The following is a 24,141-nucleotide window of genomic DNA, read 5'->3' on the forward strand; positions in this document are numbered from 1 at the left end:
ATATGGGAGGTAGGCATGTTATACGCCCAAAGGAAGTGCACGTACCAAGTTTCGTTAAGATATCTCAATTTTTACTCGAGCTATCGTGTGCACAGACGGACCGACAGACGGACGGACAGACAGTCACCGCTTAATCGATTTCTGTTTCCAATCTGATCATTTATGTATACATTTGTCTATATCTATCTCGATTCGTTTTGGCTGTTACAAACAACCGTTATGTGAACAAAGTTATAATACCCTTGTGCACAAGTGTATTCAACTCAAATTTCGCCGCCCCTAAATTTTGCCGCCCTAAGCACCTGCCTATGTTGCCTTTACGGCAAATCCAATCCGCCACTGCGTATGTAAGTATACTTGTAACTTTATTTTTGGTTTAATCTCCGTCCCATGTCTTTAAAATTCATCACGTGAACAACCTTACCTGGAAATGTGCTTTCTCGCTTTAGAACAACTTAAACGACTCTAATTAAAAGTGAAAAAATGTATTTATTACACGAAATTAAAAAATATCAAACATTCTTGACGCTTATAAAATCGTATTTTCGGATAACCTTTTACTTGCACGAATCCCATTAAAGGACGGCTTGAACAGTACGGCAAGTGACTTTTTGGCATCTTATAATGGTTACTGGAAAAAAAGATGTAAATTACGAGTAGAAACGATCCTTTTGTGCTGCCACTTACGCTCACAGACCGCCCGCACCATATTGCAATGCACAACATTGCGCCAGGTGGCACCGACTGTCGCTCGGCATCGAGTGTTGAAAACTCCCAAGCTGTCTTCTGGGTTTAATACAGGCCTATTTGCTGCTGTTGCTATACACCGTTGAGTGATTCTTGCACATGTCTGACGGTCCTGAGCCGTGTTGCAGGCTTTGATAGAGTGCACCAAATACACTTGACAAATATAAAAAAGAAGGTACTATATGGCGCTGATTTCTTTCAAGGAGAAGCTCACCTGAAATAATGAAAACTAGGAACTGTATCTTCATTGCGAAAGCTGGATGTACAATGAATCGGATTTTACTTTACTCTTATTTATAAGAGTTTATTGCGCTTTTGTTATGCATACCACTTTTAAAATTCTATACAATAAGGCCAGAACTGGATGTATTCGATGAATACAATTTCTTTCTTTACTACCTTTTTAATTGTTATATTGTTTTTTTTTATGCATAAATATGTATTTGCCGGCAATATTTAACTCCACTTTAATTGCAGGCATTATGTTATAATTATAAAGCATTCTTCAAAAAACAAAAACAGACATTGTTCCTTGATTGCTGGTCTTACTTACACAGTGGGCGAAACTGAAAAAATATTCAAAAATGGTTAATACATTCTAGGGTATAGAGAAAAGACGAACGCGTAAATAGAAGTCTACTAGTTTCGAGTTCGGTGCATACATCAAAAAGAAGCAAAATAATTAATTTCCTTTTGTCTGTTCTTCAGTACTTGCCATAACTCGTGAAAATATGAGGTATTTAGCACATTCATAGGTATGTATATGGGTTCCATGTATGTAATACCCAGACTTTTTCCCCCGGGCACGGAGTTCTCAAGGGAGCCCTGCGCTCAGACCCCAGAGTATATTCCATAAGATGTTGATAAATCGCAAATCTCAAAGCAAGTGAAATATTATTTAATTTCTTTTAGTTGAACTCTTTGAAATCATCCACTTTTTTTAAGCCTTCCTTTCTAGGGCACAAAACTGTGAGAAAGGATATGAATTTTTGAAAAAATAATAGAGTGGGCATGCCTGGTGAGCAGACAGCATTCGAAAATGTGCAAACAGTTATTTGCGAGCTCTGATAAATATACATCAGGCATGCCCAGCGCACGGCACTTGCTTACGGAATTCTGGCAGCGTTGGACATGACTGATATACATATTTATGTACATACATATGTACGATTGATCTGCTTTCGTCCTCCCCTCGCCGTCTTCCAACCAATAAAATTCTTAAATCTCTGCGAAATGGCACCTCGACAAATGTAACCCTTTGTTTACGAAATATTGAGGTATTTGGCGGGGGCGGGGTGGTGTTTAGGGGCCCACATTCGAGATTCCCCTCGGGCTCGAAATTCGTCTCTACGGCCCTGGTAACATCATAAAAAACAACTTTCATCCTTTTCACAAATTTTAATGGGAAATTAGTGAAAAAAGGATGAAAGATGTAATTAAGGAAAAGGCGACGTGAAAAAGTATTAAACAATTGAGATGCTACGTATTTATGTAAGTCATTCGCAACAACCAAGAATACCATTGTTTTATTTAGAAAATGCAGCATATTGTATTTAATTATGGATAAAATTCACCACAACTGAAAGAAAAGTCTCATGATGCGTTATTTACTAAATTATTCTGCTTTCCATAACGCAAATTCTTTTAATACTGAGTCATCATTAACATCCAGATTGTGATGAATATTGAGAGTAGGGTTGCCAACATTTTCTTAAATATTTATGTACTATAAATATTTAAGAAAATGTTGGCAAAAAAATTGGAAAAAATATAGTACACTTCAAATAAATATAGTATTTTATTTCAAAGAAAAAGTAAAAAGGATTTTTAAGTGATGGACAATTTCTTCCCGTCAATGCCAAAGTTGTTGAAACAGAGAGTAGTAATGAAATAATTTTAAGTAGATTTGTTAATTTTTTCTCAGTAATGTTACCTTTTTAACCGACTTCCAAAAAAGGAGGAGGTTATCAGTTCGTCGGAATATTTTTTATTTATTTTTTATTTTATTTTTTTTATGTATGTTACCGCATAACTTTGGACCACGTCAACCGATTTCGATAATTCTGCATCGGAAAGCTAGTGTCTCAGAGGTGGTCCCATACTAATCTGGTTGAGATCCGATCAGTAGATCATGAGATATATATATATATATATTTTTTATATGGGAGTTGAAGTCGGTTTTTTTTTGCTAAAAATTACTTGTTTGATTATAACCTTTTTTGGTTATAAAGTCGCAATGACCTTTTACTTTAAAGAATATTTCATTTAATATTGTTATTTCAGAATAAAGTTCCCCCATTTTCATACACATTTTTTAGTGCAAATTACTGAAATATACTTATATTTATAATTGAAGAAATATAGTATTTTTGCGTACTTTATTTTTTTCCAACAGTATATAGTACGTCGACCGGAAAAATGGTACAATACTATATATTATAGTACGGTTGGCAACCATAATTGAGAGAGGCTAGCAAATTGAGACGATCTTCTTTCATAGTTGATCTCAAATAAGTTTTTAGGCGGCGCGAAGTTGGAAACGTTCTTTCATTCACGGCAGTCGTATAAAGTAAAACAGCTATGACTCTAAGTACTTGATGAACATTTGGAAAAGCATCAGAGTTACAAATATCCAAAGCTTCAAATGAATTTTAAATATTTATACCAGCGATGCGTTTCCACCAAAGTTAAACTTCACTTGTCCTTATTTCTGGCACCGAACCATGTAAAATGGATATATATTTCTCAAACAGTTCAACAGTTTTTTGTCAGGAAAGAGGCAACCAAATTAGACAAAATAGAAATCGATCTTGCAAATGCGTAAATAAAAGATCTAGGTACGGTAAGTACCTAATAATGAATACTCTACGAAATATGCTTCCGAGTGATTTGAATTTGTTGCGTTTCGTTACTTTGTATGAGCGACAATTCATATCATAATCAGTGTTGCTTGAACTTTTTGGGTCGACCGGCTAAGTTGGCGAAAAAAACGGCTAAAAACGGCTAAAATTCACATGTTTTATTTAAATAAATCACAAGTATAAATACTAGTAACTTTACTAAACAAATCACAAAACCAGAGACTGGTAAATTCATTACAAATTAGTTTGCCTACCAAAGAAAACTGTCGTTATACGTATCTAAGCTTTACATCAGAAGTGATGTTTGTATTACTTAAAACCAAAAAAAAGTAATTAATTACTAACTTATGACGTTTTTTTATTGAAAAATGTTGTCTTCTTATATTGTAACATTTGCACTAGGTTACTTTCTGTCCTGCAAAATGCCTATATTCGTAGAAAGTATTGCACTTTTGCTTAGTCGGATGACAATATTTTGAGAAATGAACACGTAAAGCTGTGAAAGGGCTGAGGAAAAAGGTCAATATTAAATCCATTCAATATCAAACAATTGTTACGAATTGTTACTAGTACTTGCAAGTTTTTACTGGTAAGCATTCATTAACCCAAAAATTTGCTAGAGAGCATTCGAGAGCGTAATAACCGAGAGAGGGATGAATCGATACAAGTAAATCCATCTCGATACTTTTCTCAATTTACCAAGTATTTTTGTACTCGATACTTTTTACTGCAATCCGAGTAAGTATCGAAAAAAAGTCGTTATATCGGAAGCGAAAAATTTATTATGTTTTAGCATCTTCTTTGAAAAGCAACCCATTAGAGGAATGGGAAGATATGTGCACTACATTTCCGCAGTTATATAAGCAAGCCCGTCTATACATAACGGTTGCTGGTTTTCTCAAAAACAGGTACAACTATACTAAAATCTCGAAACCGCCTTTCAGGAACACTTGGAAAAGTTGATGTTTTATATGAACTTGTAAAAATGTTTTCTATTGTTTTTGAAATCAAATACTTTACAAATATAATTGTTGTTTTAAATTTTTTTATGAAAAAAATATTAAAAGATAAATTATCTTGTAAAAATGTATATTTTTTGTAAAAAAAATACAATAACTTTGAAAAATATGCAAAATCGCAGATCTATGTACACGCACTCGATACCTTGCCGATACTGAGTAGGTATCGATACTTGTTTGATACAAGTACAAGTACTGATTTAAGTAATACCTTGATAGTATCGATTTATTCCTAATAAAACATAACTAGTCAAATGAAAATATGGATGAACAATTCAAATCCAATGTAAATTTTGACGTAGAATACGTCTTACGTTTCGATATGAAGGCTATGCTCAAATGTTGTAATTGTAATTTTTAGAGCTTCGCGAAAACGCTTATTGCACGAGAATTGGTGAAGCGATTTCAAAGAAAAGTGTGGCGTTTCAAAGACAAAATTCCAAACCTATCGACAGATGTATTTCTGTAAGTAACTAATTCGGTATCTGTCGTAAAAACAACGGTAAATATTGGCATATTTTGGGGTAAATTTTGAGCCTTTAAAGTGCTCTAGCAACTTATAATTTGCAGATATATATCAATTTCGGGATACAGATTCTTTGGAGCAATTGAAATATTATCGTGTACAAATTCTATATAAATTCAACAAATATTGAGTATTTTAAGGTGAAAAATTGGTGAAAAAATTTGCAATCTTTTTATTACCAAATTGCTCGAAAACCGCTCGAATGATTTTGTTTTCTTTAATCAAAAATTCAGGTGTTTTCCCTTCGTTTGGTATATACCAAAAGTATGGGTTGGTATCTTCTAAGTTTGTTAATTTTATTAAATATATGGGCATAATTGATTTTCCATACAAAAGCACTTCGTCAACAATTTGCAAACACATGCATGCGTTGGAAGTGAGAGAAGGAGACAAAAAGGATGTGTGTGTAGTAGGGATGCCAATTGTCGGGGTTTTGTCGATCCCGGGATTTTCGGGATCTGAAAATACAATCCCGGGATCCCGGGATTGTCCCGAAATTCAGCCAAAAGTGCAACACATCTGTGATCATCCTATTATAGTAGTTATTTTAAATCAGATTGATATAACAAAAAAAAGTACAATTTATTGTAATTCATTTACATATTCATTAAGGCGATAAATCAGTATTTTCAATCAACAAAAAAAAAACATAAAATTTGACAAACATATATGTATGTATGTACATATCCTCATTAATTTATAACATAAGGGGTATTCTCTGAGTCTTGCAAAGCCCTTGCATGGTGCACAGATTGCACGGATTGCACGGTTAAAACCGGTTTTCGTATGGGACAGCTTTGCAAACCGTGCAATCCGTGCACCGTGCAAGGGCTATGCAAGACTCAGAGAATACCCCTATAGTTTTTGTACTACAAGTGCAAATGCATATACGGTCTCTCACAGAAATATTTTGCATAGATTTTTTTTTTGCAATATTCAGAATATTTTTCATGGTATTTTTTTTGTTAATTTAAAAAAATATAGATGTATGTGCAATTTTGAAGTTGCGAAAACATCCCGTTGAAATTTTGTATTTTTTTTTGCTACAAAAAAATTCGTTATAACCCAACATCGTCAGTAAAAAAAATTCAAAAATCAAGGGAGTTTTTGGCAACTTTAAAATTGCACTTTATTGTATTAAATTGAATGGGCTATAAAACTGCATAATAGAATTTTTTGTAAAAATTATGATTAAAAAGTTTGATATTTTTATGATAATTTGGTGAACTTAAACCAACTTTCTCTTAAGTGTGAAATTTTTATTTACATGATTTTTGTTGTAAAATGAGCTATACATTTTTTTAAATTAACAAAAAAATACCATGAACAATATTTTGAATATTGCAAAAAAAATCGATGCAATATATTTTTGTAAGTGACTGTATTTGGTACAGCAGTAACTGCCTATGTAACTATATACAATTTTTTGAATCACTGTTTGAGATCAATTTAAGATATTATCAGTATATTTAAGTAATAATAAAAAAGTTAACACATTTAAGTAAACAATAAATATATAAGTGCATCACCTATACCATTTCGAGTGAAGCAAAATTATTTCTTCTTTTGATGGTAATGCGGTCTTAAAGAAATTATAGCATTAAGGGTTGCAAAAAATTCTTAATTTGCCCTTGAGAGGGGATATTTGTGATAAAAATTTAATTGGCTAACAAAAAAATTGTTTCCAGCAATCCCGGGATTTAAATCGACTAATCCCGGGATATTCGGGACTTAAAAAAGACCGGGATCCCGGAATCCCGGGATTGACATCCCTAGTGTGTAGGTATTTCGGTTTTTGAGAAACAAATGGCGCAATATTTATAACCTAATCGCAATATTTATGTTAATTGCAGTTAATGCGGATCTGTTTTTCTTTTAGTGATCTATGTATATGTCTATGTATATATATATGTATGTATGTATGTACATAAGAATGCATAATATGCGAAAAATTTCCATTCTATGAGATCTGTATCGTTTGTTCGAGTTTACAAAATGATGTATCAAATTAAAGGGCTTGGACTGTGGATGTGCAATAACTTCTTATTTTTTCGAAAAGAGTTGCCACCTGATAAAAAAAATTAAATTCAAATCATGTTTAAGCTAAATTAGTTATTACACTATGAGTATCGATCGAAATGGTTTTGAAAAGGCTTTATTTCTTAATTTTATGTAGGAGGGTTGCCACCTGCTTCAAAAAGCAAGTTCGGCTTAAAAAAGATAGAAAATTGAAATCTATATCCTGATATGGATGTCAGACGAAAGAGGTTGAGGTTTGAAAATATTTTGCAGAGGGTTGCCACCTTGTTACAAAGTTAGATTCAATATAAGCAATAGGTTAAATAAATTACTTCAATGTGAATATAAATAAAAATTGCTTTGAAGAAAATTATTTCCAAACTGCATGTAGGGGTGTTGTCATCTGATTTTATAATTAAATTCAAATTGAATTAAGAGTATTAGCTAATTTATGTATCACAATACAAGTGTCAGACGAAAAAGGTTTAACGAGGTTTTGGTTTAAAAATAATTTGAGCAGGATTGCAATCTGTTTGAAAAGTCGAATTAAATTTAATTATATGAAATACAAGCAGACCCGGCGAACTTCGTCCCGCCAAAAATTAGATTTTTAGTTTAAACATTTTGGTCCAACATTTTCTCCAACAGTCCACGTTTGCGATTTCCATTGGCACATTCATCGGATAAGATTATGGTTTGGTGGTCGTTTGCCGAATTAATTAACCTAACGAAGTGTTATGTCCATGAAGACGTTCTCTGGCGGCAACAATGATCCGGATCTATAGTGAATCTGCCCTAGAAACTTTACCTTATAGTTGATGGCAATTTCAAAATGGGTGCGTATCATTTTTCAACAGAAATCCTATATACCCTGCAAACCATTTTTTCAGAGTATTCTGCATTGTAAAGAAATTTTAAAGAATTTGTTACGATTTAATTCGATTTTTTGCCGAATTTTCTAAAATGAAATAAATTACGCACACTTCCATTCTTTTACGAAATTTCGGAAGAAAATCAGTGAAGCAACGAAAATAATGGTGCTATGTGAAGAATATCGGCCCCTGTGGTGTAGTGGTAAGCAGTGCGCGCCTCCACTCCGCAACGCCAGGGTTCAAACCCTGGTCAAAGCAACATCTTAAAAAGTATAGAAAAGGTTTTTTCTTAACAGCGGTCGTCCCTCGGCAGGCAATGGCAAACCTCCGAGTGTATTTCTGCCTTGGAAAACAGCTTCTTATAAAAATACAATCGCCATCCGGAGTCGGCGTAAAACTGTGTGACAACATCAAGGCGCATGCCACGAATCGGAGGAGAAGCTCGGCCAAACACTAACATATGTGTAAGCGCCAATCTATTATTATTATTATTATGTGCAGAATATCTTTCAGAATTTTTCCAGAATTTTCTTTATTTTTCGTACAGAAATTTCTTTACGAGTTCGTGTCAACCATTTCATATAATTTTCTTTGAAAATTCGTAAAAAAATCGTTACAGAAATGAGATACTCCTAACGATTTCCTTAAGATTTCGGGAACTTTGATTTACAGGGTACATACCCTGCAAACCATTTTTTCAGAGTATTCTGCATTGTAAAGAGATTTTAAAGAATTCGTTAAGATTTAATTCGATTTTTTGCCGAATTTTCTAAAATGAAATAAATTACGCACACTTCCATTCTTTTACGAAATTTCGGTAAAAAATCGAATTAAATCTTAACGAATTCTTTAAAATTTCTTTACAATGCAGAATACTCTGAAAAAATGGTTTGCAGGGTATATACCCTGTAAATCAAAGTTCCCGAAATCTTAAGGAAATTGTTAGGAGTATCTCATCACTGTTACGATTTTTTTTTACGAATTTTCAAAGAAAATTATGGCTGCGTTTCTTTATATATTCCGGATAATCCCATTTCACAGCCGGAATAAAAAGAATGCGTTTGAAATATACGTTAACATATCATCAGGAACGTTCTAAAGAATAATTAAACAAAAAAGTTTATTCCAAACGTTCAGAATGAATAAAGAAATGCAGCCTATATGAAGTGGTTGACACGAACTCGTAAAGAAATTTCTGTACGAAAAATAAAGAAAATTCTGGAAAAATTCTGAAAGATATTCTTCACATAGCACCATTATTTTCGTTGCTTCACAGATTTTCTTCCGAAATTTCGTAAAAGAATGGAAGTGTGCGTAATTTATTTAATTTTAGAAAATTCGGCAAAAAATCGAATTAAATCTTAACGAATTCTTTAAAATTTCTTTATAATGCAGAATACTCTGGTAAAATGGTTTGCAGGGTACATACACAGATTTATTCCATATGAAATACCCCTGCAAACCATTTTTTCAGAGTATTCTGAATCGTAAAGAAATTTTAACGAATTCGGAAAGATCCCATCCGATTTTTGTCCGAATTTTCTAAAATGAAATAAATTACGCACACTTCCATTCTTTTCCGAAATTTCGGAAGAAAATCGGTGAAGAAATGAAAATAATGCTGCTATGTGAAGAATTTCTTGCAGACTTTTTTCAGAATTTTCTTTATTTTTCGTACAGAAATTTCTTTACGAGTTCGTGTCAACCACTTCATATAATTTTCTTTGAAGATTCGGAAAAAAATCGTTACAGAAATCAGATACTCCTAAAGATTTCGTTAAGATTTCGGGAACTTTGGTTTGCAGGGACCTTAAAAGCCAGTTTCATAAAAACAATTTAAGTGAAAAATGATTTTTTCTGTCAGGTTCTATATTAAATTCAATTAAAAAAATAAATTTCCATTAAATTGCTTTCATGAAACTGGCTTTTAAGGTATTTCGACAGGTGGTGATTTGAGATTTAACACTGTACAACTCAACCCTGGTGTCTCCGGACGAAGCTTTAATGCAAAATAATGTTGGCAAATCACATCCATTGGGCTAATCGTAACACACAAGAGTTCGATATACTCAATGGTTAAATAGGTCGATTTAGTCTGACTTTCACGGCACCTTTTCTTACTTGTCCATTTTTAGTAATAACTCGACCTCAGCACCACCTGGCAGCTCTTTTTTGCAATTGGACTGCCTCTACCGTTTCCAATACATGTTTTGAATATTCTCCAAATCGGATCATAAAAAAGATTTTTAGTAATAACTCAACACCAGCGCCAACTGGCGGGTTAAATTGTTAAAATCCCTCCAACCGTTTAGAATTTCACTCACAAAGATGACTACAGAAGAATTATATACACATTCAAAAATAAGTAAAAGTCAATACGTTTGTACTTTGCCATGCCCTCTTTTCAAAAAGCCCATTTTTCTCCATGAGTATGGGATTGATTTCATATATCTCCATATATATAAGAAGTTCCAGTACTGTACCATGAACTCTTCCAGAGATATGCTTGTATGGTAGGTGCCACGCCGCCTTTTCCAATAGCTCCATATTTTCTCCATGACAATGTGACTAATTTCATATATATCCACACCAAGTTCCAATACCCTACCAAGAACAGTTCTAGAGATATGCAATAAGAAAAATTCGACTTGTAAGGGAATTGCCACGTCGCGACGCGTCGGTATAATGATTTAGTACTCTACCATATACACTGCCAGAGATATTATGAAAAATTCGGTTTATATGGGAGATGCCACGCCCCCTTTTCAAATAGTCCGAATTTTTACTTATGAGTATGCGATTGATTTCATATATGCATCTCAATACCCAGCTCCAGTGCTGTACCATGAACATTTCCAGAAATATACGAGTATGAAAAATTCGGTTTGTATATGAGGTGCCACGCCCCTTTTCCAATAACTCAAATTTTTCTCCATGAGTATGTGATTGATTTCATATATTTCCGTACCAAGTTCAAAAATTTCACCAATGTTTCTCAAGAGTATGCGATTGATTTCATATACATAGGGCTGGTTTCTCCAACTGAACTTTACTTAGTTTAGCAATTTTTTGGACTTAAGTCAAAAGTTAGCCTAATTTTTACACATCTTATTCTTGACTAAGTCTTAAAAACTTGGCTAAACTAAATCGAGTTTGAGAAACCAGCCCATAGTATCTCCATACCAAGTTCCAGTACTCTCTACCATGAACACTTCCAGAGATACTTATTGGGAAAAATTCGGTGTATATGGGAGTTGCCACGCCCCCTTTTCAAATAGTCAGAATTTTTCTTCATGAGTATGCGATTGATTTCATATAGGTATCTCCATACCCAGTTCCTGTGCAATGCAGTATAAAATTTTTTTATTGTATGGGAGGGCCCACGCCCTTTTACAATAGCTCCAATTTTTCTCAAGAGTACGCGATTGATTTCATATACATAGTACCTCCATGCCAAGTACCAGTACGCTACCATGAACATTTCCAGAGATATACAGTATGAACAATTCGGTTGCATATGAGGTGCCACGCCCCTTTTCCAATAACTCCAATTTTTCTCCACGAGTATGTGATTGTTTTCATATATTTTCGTACCAAGTTCAAAAATTTTACCACGAACGCTTCTAGAAATATGCAATTTGAAATATTCTTTTTCAATAGCTCCAATTTTTCTGCAAGCATATGCGAATGATCCTGCATATCTCCAACCCGCGTTGCCGCATTGACGATTTCGTCGTCATTTTGACGTTTTTTTAGTTCAATGACGTTTTGACGATTTTTTCCCCGTAATGACGATTTTTCATTTTAGTTTTTCCACTAAATTACATATCGTCGTAACTGCGTAATTGGCATTGGCTGCCAAAAATTTGATTTGCTCACACAAGCTCTTGGCTCAATCCATATCCATTCGTCCTTAAATATACTAGCCAGAAATGCGAGGGGAAAATCATGGGCAACGAATCTTACTAATACAAGAATGATAGAATACAAGATTGCGCCCATGCGAGAGGATTTTTGAGCGTAATTTTTGCGTGACGTCACACTGGTGCAGCTCCGAGAGAGTAATGTCAAAACGCAAACAACAATGCAAGAAGAAGAAATTTTGCAGGAAAAATGTAGAAAAATTCATTAATATCATATTGAAATGGCAAAATTTGTAGAAACTAAGCAAATATACAAGCTTTAATTAAACAATAATACGTTGCAATGATTTTGTGGATATAGTCCATAAGGTAAGTAAGAAAAATAATGTTGGAAAAATACATGTGTTAAAAGTGTTTGCAGTTTCAGATTGGTCAAAGTAAAACACCTGAATCAAAATGATCGGGCTCATCGCAAGCCATACAATGTGAAAAGCTTCTAAAGAGGTTACATTGATACTTATGGATGAGAATGAACCATCTGCGCATTTATAATGGCAAACGCCGCCAACTCCGGACGACGAGACCGGAAAAGTGCCAAAGCTTCGAATATTTAGTTACTGCCCATTGTTTTTGGGTTAGGTGCCGGTGGGGCCGGGGGCGTGGCTCTTTATACCACACCCACTAGAAAGAGCACAGCTTAAATTTTGTAAGAAGTCATACCTGGCCCCCCGAAACCTTCCACAGACTCCTTGTGAACTATTTGGAAGTGGGGTAAAATTAGAATTTTGGCACAGAAAATATAAACTCGCTAAACAGTATTTTTGTGCAGAATACCAATCCTTCAGCCGCGCTTTTCAGATCGGGTCATACATTGGGTCACAATACCCCGATATCATCGAGAAAATAACTAAACCGTACTCACCAAAACACCGTACGATCACCTTACTGGAATGGTTGGAAGATGTGTTTGTGCAATTATGGCTTCTTCGTGAATGCACAGGAGGTACGCCGGGTAATTAACAATTTGGATAACTTACGTACATACAAATATATGCAAGTAATTTAACCACAACTTTGAAATCAATTATAATTTGTGCATTTTTTTTTACCTAACAGCGGTGAAACACGCATGGAATTATACGACCAAAAATCCAGTGACTGGCGACTTTATCCTCTGGTACATTGCCTTTTAGCCCAGCAACAAAATTATCAGGTACTACCACATCAAAAATTACCATATACGTATTAAGACATTCTTTAGCAACTTATTTTCTTTATATTTTAGAACAACGATTTTCGAAAATACCAGAAAACTTGTTAAATAAAGAGTTGACGGAAGTAATAGGAAGCAAACGAATCCAGCTGCTATAAATCTGCTTGAATTATTGTTTGTACTCGCGCCGATGCACCAGCATTATCAGCCACTATTCCATCCATATGCCATATATTTTTATTGCCATCTAAATCTGAAAATATGCAAGCCGTCTTTCAAAGAAAAATATTTTTTACTTTAATGTCGCAATTTATACCAGAGGCTTGCTCAATATGTTTTTGTACAAAATTATTTGTAATGAGCAAACCATCTTCGTAATACTGATACTAGATTACTTATGTATATGTTCCATCATACTGCTGCTAAGTACTGATAAACCACCTTCACTTAAGTGATTTACCCAAGTGTAGGAGGGATCATCTGTGCCTTTGAATGATGTGCTAGGGATATCGTCCCGCAATCGGTGGCATATATATCCAGCTAAATTCTCTAGACTAGGGATGCACAGCAGAGGTGCACGCAGTCGACGTCGCGGGCAAACTGCGCGCACGCGAGCGTGCTAGGCGAGGTGAAGTGAGCTGTACGGAGATGGCATCGTATACATATTAACCACTACACACTTATTTTCAAGTCAAAATGCGTGTATGTATGTGTACTTTTGCGACAACTGAGCCAGTGTGGCATCAGGCCACCAGAAAAAGCCAATTTTTCCAAAACAAAAGCGCCAAGTTTTTATTATCATGTTTAATAATTTTTTTGATTCAGTAAAAAGTGTATATACATATCAATTTCTTCACGTTTTTATTAATAAATTAATTTTACAACATTTATAACAACGCAAAACATTTTTAATTTACCTATTCCTCACATTTTATTCAGTAAATAAATTCCATCTTAATGTAGAATATTAGTGTATAGTGTATACATACATACATATGTACCTATGCATTCGGTGTACTTAAATTAAAAAAGCATCACTATAAATTGACAGGGGTTAAAAATGTTTTTTTCTTAACTTTATTTAAAAGGTTGCCATATGTTTTAGAAATTAAATTCAACTTGAATTAAGGGAATTAGATATACAATTTAAAAATGTATCGCAATATGGTTGTCAATCGAAAAAGGTTTAACAAAGTTTTGGTTTTAAAATATTTTGAATAGGGTTGCCACCTGTTAAAGTATACATAAGTTAAATGAAATATTAAAACATGACGTGAAACGAAGATGGTAAGATATACTTTGTTTGTTTGTTTGTTTGTATTAACAATATTAAAGAGGGTTTCCACCTGTTTAAAAAGGTAAACTCAAATTATTTAGTAAGCTACAGGAATTATTAAAAATATGGGTATCAAATGAAATGGGTTTAAAAAGGCTTTATTTCTGAACTGTATTTACGAGCGTTGTCACGTATTTAAAAAATAAAGTTTAACAAAATTCATCAGGCACATGACATGTTTCAGAGGTCTTAGCTAACTTATGCACAAATCCGAAGCCGAAGATAATGCGAAGAGGAGCACGAGCACGAAGAAGAATACTAATACGGGGACCTAGGCTAATATAAAAAGTAATACAAATTGTTGCAGTATGAAAGGAAATAAAAACAAGTTCGTAAAAGCGTTGTAATGAATCGTTGTAGTGATACACGTCGTGGCATATATATACTTATAAGCTGATGGTACATATGATTGAAGTTAATGTGGATCTGCTTCTCTATTGCTAAGTATTCACATTTTGTAATTCATATTGATTTATTAAATCCAATTCAATAAAATCAAAACGAATATTTCATATACCGTTTTTAACTTGAATGTAATCTTAATAATATCACGTATTCTAAGTTTAAGTTCAGCGTCTGTGTCTCCGACATAGCCTGCAGGTCAAGATGAAGGCGCTGGACTAATCCTTTTTTACAACGCTTTTATCAACTTGCATTGTTGTATGTCCAGACCGCTTTGAATGTTGTATGTCCAGACCACCATTTATACTAGCTGCATTTTTTTTGTAAGCGAGCGACAAAAGAACGCTCAACTCGGGTAAAATTTCCATTTAGCTACTTAAGCAACCCTGTTGATAGCTGGCAAGAAAATGTGATTAGTTTAACGGGATTTAGATACAAAAACCAATTTAAATGAGTAATTATGCGAGGTATTTGCGTAATATATGTATATTCTCTTTTAAAATATAAGTCACGTATAAAAGGAAGCAAAAATTTCCCTCTCCACTTTCCCAATAACAATTCACAATAGAGCAGTTTTCTCACTTACCAACACTATTTTTTAACCGACCTGGCTGAGCTCGGATAAATAGCCGGGTTTGTGTTGTTGCTTTTCGTGTATTTCGTCATTTAAGCGAGTATTCTTTTGTAGCTCGGTTGCAAAAGAATGCTCCTACTATAATTGTAGCAAAGCTATTTATGGAAAATTCTAGATATCAACCTAGTCTAGATATCAACCTCGTTGTAGGCATCATATCAAGGAGATACAATTAGAGAACTCTAGATGTCGCCCCGCCAGAAGAAGTTAAATATTGCGCCTAAATATATGCACTATTTATATGCGTCACAGCGGAAATGGACGACACGCCATTTCTTTAAATGAAATAAACTGCTGCTATATGTATGTAAAGAATGTACACGAAAAAACTGGTCGCACATAACCAAGCATAGCTCGGTTAATCATAACATTAAAATAAAAATCGGTAGACACTTAAAAAGCTGGAAGCATTTTCCACCTTACTGCATCATTTCTTTTTAGTAACAAAAATCAGTGTAAAAATGAGGACCAAGAAAGAAATCGATCGCGAGTTAATATTGCGCAAAAAGCTGGAAAATCCCAGCATGTTCCATAACGACATCGCAAAAAAGCTAAAATATCCAAAGTCTACCGTTACTTATGTGCTTAAAAAATACAATGAATGTTTATCTTTAAAAAGGAACCCTGGTAGTGGCAGAAAAAAAGGATTTGCTTGCGAAATTAAGGCAAAGGAAGTGTTATCTGCTTTTAAGAAAAATCCTGGACTTTCGGTAAGAGATGTCGGCAAAAAATTAAACATGTCGTCTTCGTATATACAAAAAGTATGCAAAACAGCAGGACTATGTTCTTACAAAGTGAATGCAGCACCTAATCGCAACGGTAAGCAACATTTGTTGGCGAAACAACGTGCTCGGAAATTGTACGACAGTCTCATACAAAAATTTGGCTGTATTGTTATGGATGACGAATCGTACGTAAAAGCCGATTTTAAACAAATCCGGGGCTGCGAATTTCACACTACAAATAAAAGAGGCAATGTTGCAGATAAATATAAAAACAAAAAGTTTGACAAATTTCCCAAAAAGTTTCTCATTTGGCAGGCAATTTGTCAATGCGGCTTCAAAAGTGATCCTTTTGTAAGCACTGGTACAATTAACCAAGAAATTTATGTTAAGGAGTGTCTGCAAAAGCGATTTTACCTCTTATACGGCTTCATAAAGATCCAGTGCTTTTTTGGCCTGATCCCGCAATATGTCATTACGGAAAAATGGCTTTAGGATGGTAACATAGAAACAAAGTGTATTTTGTAGCAAAAGAGGTGAATCCACCTAATTGTCCAGAGCATCGGCCGATCGAAACCTACTGGGCCGTTATGAAATCCAAACTTCTTAAGACCCACAAAGCTGTAAAAAACGCACAACAATTCAAAAATAAATGCAGCTGGTTTCCAAGGAAATCACTGAAACTTCTGTGCAAGGGCTAATGAAGGACATAAAGTCAAAATTGCGATCGTTTGCTTATTACAAGGAGAATTAACTCTTTTTTAACGAATTTCAATAAAACTAAGTTTAGATGTAAATATATGTAAATATCGTTGAATTCCATTAATATATTTATGTTTTAGAACGTTTTAACTGTGTCCAGTTTTTTTTCGTGTACATTCTTTATGTACATATGCATGTTTATACTAACCCCCCAATTCTGTACATTTTAGAAATGATCAACCTTGACAATTTGTCAAGAAATTTGCGGCTAAAACTATGCTGGTAAGATTTTTCTGTATTTGCTAAATTTGTTGTGCATTTTTAAAGCGCCTAAAATTTAATTTTTGCAGCATAGTTCAGGCGAAAATTTATTGACAAATAGTCGAGGTTGATTATTTGTCAAGTGCTCAGAATTGGGTGGTAAATGTGAGCAAACAATATTGTGCTTGCATAGTCTTCTGTTCTCTTTCACTGCAAGGTGAATTATTTTATTATCTATTGCAAAATTTTGTACGGGCAAGACTAAAAAGTAGAAAATAAATAAAATTAAAAAAAACTTTTTAATACAACGCTGCACACTGGGGTAATTGATAGCAAAAAGAGTGATTAAATCAGCCAAGCCGCTCAGTAACGGAATTTATATTTTTTTTAGTTAACAAACAGTAATAAGTAGAGCTCTCGATTTTGTTCGCACATTTTCAAACAGCCCGGGTATATGAGCAGCGAGTACTCGCACACTTGTTCAATGCTCATTACTCGAAAATTTTCGAGCATGAGCTCGAGCAATTCGAGTTTTTTCGAGTAATTTGAGCAATGTTTTTTTTATTCTATTGCCATTTTTGGTAGCAACTTTTTAAATTTTTCAAATTATTGATATATAATGCAAAGATTGTTAGAAATTCAAATAAAAAAATGCATTTAATGAACAATGGTAGGTTTTATTGATTTATATAACCTGTATTAAGGTACATATATATGTATACATATTTAATAAATATTTTAATAAAAGGGAACAACATTTAAAACTATGTTAACAATGAAAGAATTGTTTTTAACATTAGTAGAAGTTTAATTTTTGTGTTGTTTTTCGTACATGTTATGAATCTAAATATTTTTTATTTTGATTTAAAAATATTAGCAAATTTACGTTTTTCGGGGCTAGTGAACTTCTCTTTGCGGTCACTATATTACCAGCAGTAGAAAAGCAGCGCTCTGCACTAGCTGATGTGGCTGGAATTGACAAATACTGCATTGCAGTTTTGGAGAGCTCTACATATTTCGCTTTACGATTTTTCCACCATTCAAAAGGATCTTCGTTGTAACCAATTTGAATTTCTGCAATGTACTGATTAAGTTGTGACTCTAAATTATTTTCTAAACTATTGCATGATTTTTTAAAAAATAAGTCTAACTTTGATAATTTTGAATTTTGAACATTTTCATTAACTAAATTTTGCTCTGCTTCTTGAAGGTTTTGATTTTCTAAAATTTCCTTAATTTGCTCTAAAACTGAGTCCTTCATCCGTGCAGTTTCGTGGTGTAAATTTTTGTATCGTGGATCAAAAAAACTTGCAATCATCCTTGGGGATACAATATTGTTATCAGCATCCAACTTAAACCGTTTTTTTAAGTCAACTACTACATCTTCTTTTAATTGCTTTACCATATTAGAGTCCTCATCTTTCAGATTGAAGTGGGACTCAATTAAAAATTGTACCATTGGTCGTACAACAGATGTAGGTGAATGGTTCTCTGAACATAGCAATTCAGTTAATGTATGTGCTGATTCCAAAACTTCTCATAACTTCTCAACTTGCAACCATTCTTCTTCATTGATTTCCAGTTTTCGGGCGAATGTGGGAGTAGTTAGCTGTCTATCAGAGAGCACGCTAAGCAGAGGCTGTCGATTATATAAAATTCTTTTAAACATGAGATATGTCGAATTCCATCGTGTGTTGTTCTTTTGCAACAGCGATAATTTACTTAATCCTAATAAATTTTGGTTTCTGTACAAAGCATTCAAAGCGGTGGAAGAATGTTTGAAATGGCTAACTACTTTGCTAATTTTGGTTATTAAATTTTGAATTTCTGGGTTTCCCAAAGCTTTGTTTATACTTAATTGTAGAGAGTGAGCCGAACAACTTAATTCTGTTTTAAACTTAACAGCATTTAGATCACTCACTGCGCTAATTATATTAGCAGCATTATCAGTGACGATAGCTGACACCTGCTTAATAGACCATTCATTTAATATATCTATAATTTTGTCTCTAATGTTATCCGAGGTATGTTTTTCACAAAGTTCCAAAGTATCTAAATTGAAGGTATGCATTGAAAAATTTTGATGAACTATTGTAGCCATTATTGTCAAGTAGGAATTTTGCGAGACTGAAGTCCACAAGTCGCAAGTTAACGATATTGATATCGATTCTTTTATATATCCCATGAATTTAGTTCTTAGCTTGTTACTTAAAATTTCTAATCTTCTCTTCATGGCTTCTTCCCCCAATGTTTCATATCCCGGAGCAATAACTTTCATAAATTCTTTAAATCCATTGCTTGAAGTAAAGGAAAGGGGTAGCTGATTAGTTGCTATTAATTTGGCAGTTGCTAAATGAATGTCTTCGGTTTTTTCTTTTACGATACTCTTTAAATATGCATCGTTAGCAAATTTTTTCTTCCCTTCGCTTGGACCGGCTACATCGTTGTCACTACAAATTTTTCATATATGTAAGTAAAATTTAATTCTTTATTTTTTACAACTCTTACTTTAAGATACTTATTGCGGTTGGTTAGATAAAGGTCCTGTCTATATCACTTAATGCTACTTACATAAAATCTGCATCGTTTGATAACGAATGAATTTTATGCAAATGCCGCTGCAGAACCGTGGTGTTGCCGCCAGAACAATTAATAAAATTGTTGCATATATTACATTGTGCCCGAGCCCCATCTCTAGACGCATAACGCCACACCCAACTTTTATGGCGATACATTGGTATTTAATAATATAATTTATTTAGCATGAATTAGAAAGCAGCTGCTGACAACTACAATTTACAAATTTTCTTTTGTTTATGAAATTGTTCAAAAACTCGAAAATTTTGAACAAACATTTGAGCAGTTGAGCAATGAACGAGTTTCGAGCGAGTATCGAGCTACTCGCATTGCTCAATACCCGGGTATCTAGAGCTCTAGTAATAAGCTATAAAAAACATCATAAAACCATATACTTTAATGGAACTTTATTTTTTTCATCAATTTTAATGAAATACATATCCAATACTGAAATATAGAGCGGTTGTAAAATTTTTTTTTTAATTTTTTTATGTTATCAATCATCTGACATTGTGTCATTAGCAAAAACATCATCATCATCGTCTTCTTCTTTGCTTTCGTAATCATCATTATCTTTGATATCATAATTTTTGTCATTATCTTCTTTTGCGGGTTTGAGGAGCTCCACAACTGCTTTAGGCAAAGTTTGAATTTTTTTCTTTGGCAGCTTTCTTTTAGAACATATTAAAGGATCTGAAGGGATCAAAAACCTATTAAAAATGTCTTCATTTGCCTTCTGCCTACTACATTTTCGAGCAAAATCCTCCCTGAAACGTTTGAAGTCTTTGTTTCGGGCCGCCTGAGCCTCTTCGGACAATTGACCTATTGGCAACAATGCATGAGAGACTATTTCCGGTCCATGTATAAAATATTTATGCAGCGTTGGAGGCATATAATACCAAGGATATTTTTGAACAAACAATCTGGCAGTACTCAAAGCTTCTCTACTTCAATTTCATGTCCACTTGAAACGGCAATCATCAACATATGCATTTTTGTTATTAATTCAACATGAATTTTTGTAATTTCTGATCAAACTTCAGCGTTTTCAAAAAAATCTCCTTGCAGTATTGCCGTCATTTGTGCTTCCATAGCCAGGCTTTGGCTGGTCGACAATTAAACCAATTCTAACCCTAAACTCCTTTTGGATACGAGCTTTGTTTTCAGATACAATTTCTTTTTCATCTACTAGTCTCGCTTGCCATTTTTTTATTGGAAGTTTATATGACACGTGGAGAAGGCATTCAAAAAATCGTATCCAACCATGAAGAATCGATAAACCAAATTGAATATTGTTCATATTCACCTCCCTTTTTACCATATTATCGATGTCGTTTAACTCCTTACTTGTAGCTCCGCATAAATAACATGATTGTGTAGACTTTGTGTCCGTAAGTGCGTTGCAGACTTTTCCATCTACCATTGTCAGCATTAAATTGTGACGCACTTCTAGACGTTTATTGTCAATAAATACAATAGAATTTCTGAGGTTTCTTATTTCTGCATCAACCCGTGCTTTTTCGGTTTTCGAAACTTCGGCAGACTCTTTAACAAACTCCATTTTTAATGGTCTGCAACACCTTGTGGATGAAGGACGAGGGTTCACCCAAATTATTTTGGTCTTGTAAACCAACCTTAGTGGTACTATACAAGTTATAAATACCGATGAATCGCTTGCACTCGGGCCATGAAATACTTGCTTATACAAGCTATGCCCAGAACTCCCATCAAAGCCCCATTTCGAGTACAAGCATAATTCATATAAATTTTCCTCATCAAGTATTTCAAATACACTTTTTTGTGACAGCATTATACGTTCAACGGTATGATCTAATAGGTCTTGCAAACTCACTTTTACTGAAGTTTCATCTATTTTAATACATTCGCGTTTAGGGTAACAATCTTTTTTCGCAGACTGCACGTATGTATAGCAAGGAAATTTTTCTGGAGCAGACTGGCTTATGATGTTGTACTGATGACGGGACAATTTAGCTTCTACCAAAACAGACAACGCTTCTTCTTTTGACATCTGTTTATTTTTTCCAGCATTTTGAACACTTAACCGGTACTTAGTCGCATTAGCCGGTGATTCCGATATTTCTTGCATCACTTTCGACGCATCTAACTGTCCCGCAGCTCTCAGACCCATTTGAGTTGCATGAACTAGCAAAGGCAGAGGGGCAGTCTTTCTAAGCGCTAAAGATTTCTTGCGTTTAGTTGGTTCACTACATTCTTCAAAGGGTAACTCCATGCGGCCCCGTTTATGTGTTTTACAGCAGCTAAAACCAATCGAAGAATCTAACCAATCTCTGTTGGACTGCAGGAAATATTGCTGCTTCCTTGCCGATGCATACCAGCGAGTTTTGAAATCAAAACAGAATTTATTTATCCTCTCGTTAAATTCTTTCATATTTTCAGAGGAAACTTTAGTTCGTTCTCTTATCTCTTCTTTCAGAAATTTGAACTTTTCTTGGAGCTGACTACAACCGGATTTTTCCATAATTTCATAAAGGCTTCGACGAAGAAGGAATACGGTAGTTGAACTTGTTCCTAAATGGAAGTTTGGAAGTTTTTACAGACTCATCGATCCAATTATTTTTGATACAATTACGTTATACACAAAAAATAAACATAGTGAACAGTCACAATTACTTTCTACGCAGCATTCTACGGAATAGGGACTTAATCCAAAATATTTCCTACCTTTACCCCTATGTAAACAAACAGAAGCTACATCACTAATTGTTGACGTTTATTATTTTATTAAAATAAAAACAAAAAAAGGGACCAAGCAACATGAACACTGCAACGTATATCACCTTTACCCCTCCACTAAACAAATAGTAGCTTCGCCACTAGCTGTTAACCCTTATTAATTTATAAAAACAAAAGAAAACAAAACAAATAAAAAAACAGCAACAACACTAGCTATACTTACTTGATGTACACTAGGGTGGAGTGAAAAAAGTTAATTTTGAGTAGTTTTTTTTTTAAATGTAAAAAATTTCAAAAAATTTCAAACTTAAAGCCAAATGTGCGACCTCAAGATGATTTCGTAAAAATTAAATATTTTACAGAATTGTTACTAAGTCTCATACACGGTAGATGAAGGGTACCCGTTCCCGAAAACAAAAATTAACTTTTTTCACTCCCCCCTAATGTACTCATATCAAGTTTCCGTTGTTTTGCTTGAATATATATACATACATACATATTTCAATTGCATGGGCATACAAAAAAATATATTTTTCTTAAAAACCGCAGAAAATCTGCAAACTTTTTTTTGTTAACATATCACTTATAATTGCTGTTTCAAAAAAAAAAAAATAAACTTTCACTGAATTGAGTGGTATTCACATCTATATGCTTACTATATACCCAAAAACACACGTTTTATAAGCCTGCACGGAGAAAAACATTAAAAATACAAACAGACACTTTTTGTACTAATATATTTAATTTTAAGTTCAAAAAATACCCGAGGTAGAAGGTTCCATTGCTCAAAAAACTATACTTTTTTAATTTTTCAAGAAAAATCACTTCGAAATATCAAAACTTTTCTGTTTTTTACTATGCGCGCACCAAAGTAAAGAAAACGTCAAATTGGCAATCGCAGTGCATGGATAACGTTAATTTTTTTTTCAATTATTTTTTCACATAGTGATGTAGAATTCTATTCTCTTTCGAACGATTCCAATCATGGTTGGGTATCTTCGATTTGAGTTTTTTTATTTATCACACAAATTGCAATAAAATACTCCAATGTGCGCTGTTATAAATGGACTAAAAAGTAGAAAATAATATTTCTCAGTCCCACAGAATTTGTTTTGATAACTTTTGATTTTGAAATTTTAGCAAAAGTCATTATAAACAATTAATGACATTGAAAATGGAAAGCCTGAAGTACAAAATATCGCAAAGAAGTACATTTGACCGTACTTCGAAGTACGAAGTACAAGAGCGAAAAAAGAAGTACTGTACTCCCGAAAGAAAGGAAACAAAAAATTGGGATTCGACAAGGGGCGTGACACCTCCCATAGGCGTGAAATTTTTTATCAGCTATAACTTCGGAACTATAAGTCACATGAACTTCAAACTTGGAATGCAGATATATCTATGGTAGGTGCTTATAGTAGGCTATATATACATGAGTTTGTAAAAAGGGGCGTAGCACATCCCATATTCGGGGAAATTTTATCAGCCATAAGTTCAAAACCATAAGTCACATGAAATTGAAATTTCGGACGTATCTAAAGTATATATAAATGAGTTTGGAAAAGGAGCGTAGCACATCCCATAGGCGTGGAATATTTTACCAACTATAACTTCGGAACTATAATAAATGTTATATAACAAAGACTAGTTAAAAACATTTGTATGGTTCCCC

At 33.9% G+C, this 24,141-nt stretch overlaps 1 protein-coding gene across 2 annotated transcripts in view; it reads right to left on the reverse strand.

Annotated features, from left to right (window-relative positions):
- Nucleotides 1-469: 469 nt before the first annotated feature.
- Nucleotides 470-24,141, reverse strand: part of LOC118738759 — a 34,044-nt gene continuing 10,372 nt past the window's right edge. The window contains exons 1-3 of one of the 2 annotated variants that reach the window (XM_036469718.1): nt 962-1,069; nt 688-900; nt 470-631 (exon numbers count right to left, since the gene is read on the reverse strand). In XM_036469718.1, the coding sequence (XP_036325611.1) occupies nt 576-631; nt 688-900; nt 962-995 (303 nt within the window). In that variant the 5' untranslated portion in view covers nt 996-1,069 and the 3' untranslated portion in view covers nt 470-575. Of the gene's footprint in view, nt 632-687; nt 901-961; nt 1,070-24,141 lie in introns of those variants that run through there. The other variant, XM_036469719.1, reaches the window with a different exon arrangement.

Source organism: Rhagoletis pomonella, unplaced genomic scaffold (assembly GCF_013731165.1).
Source record: "Rhagoletis pomonella isolate Grant_MI unplaced genomic scaffold, Rhpom_1.0 Rhpom_scaffold_00005, whole genome shotgun sequence".
NCBI lineage: Eukaryota > Metazoa > Arthropoda > Insecta > Diptera > Tephritidae > Rhagoletis > Rhagoletis pomonella.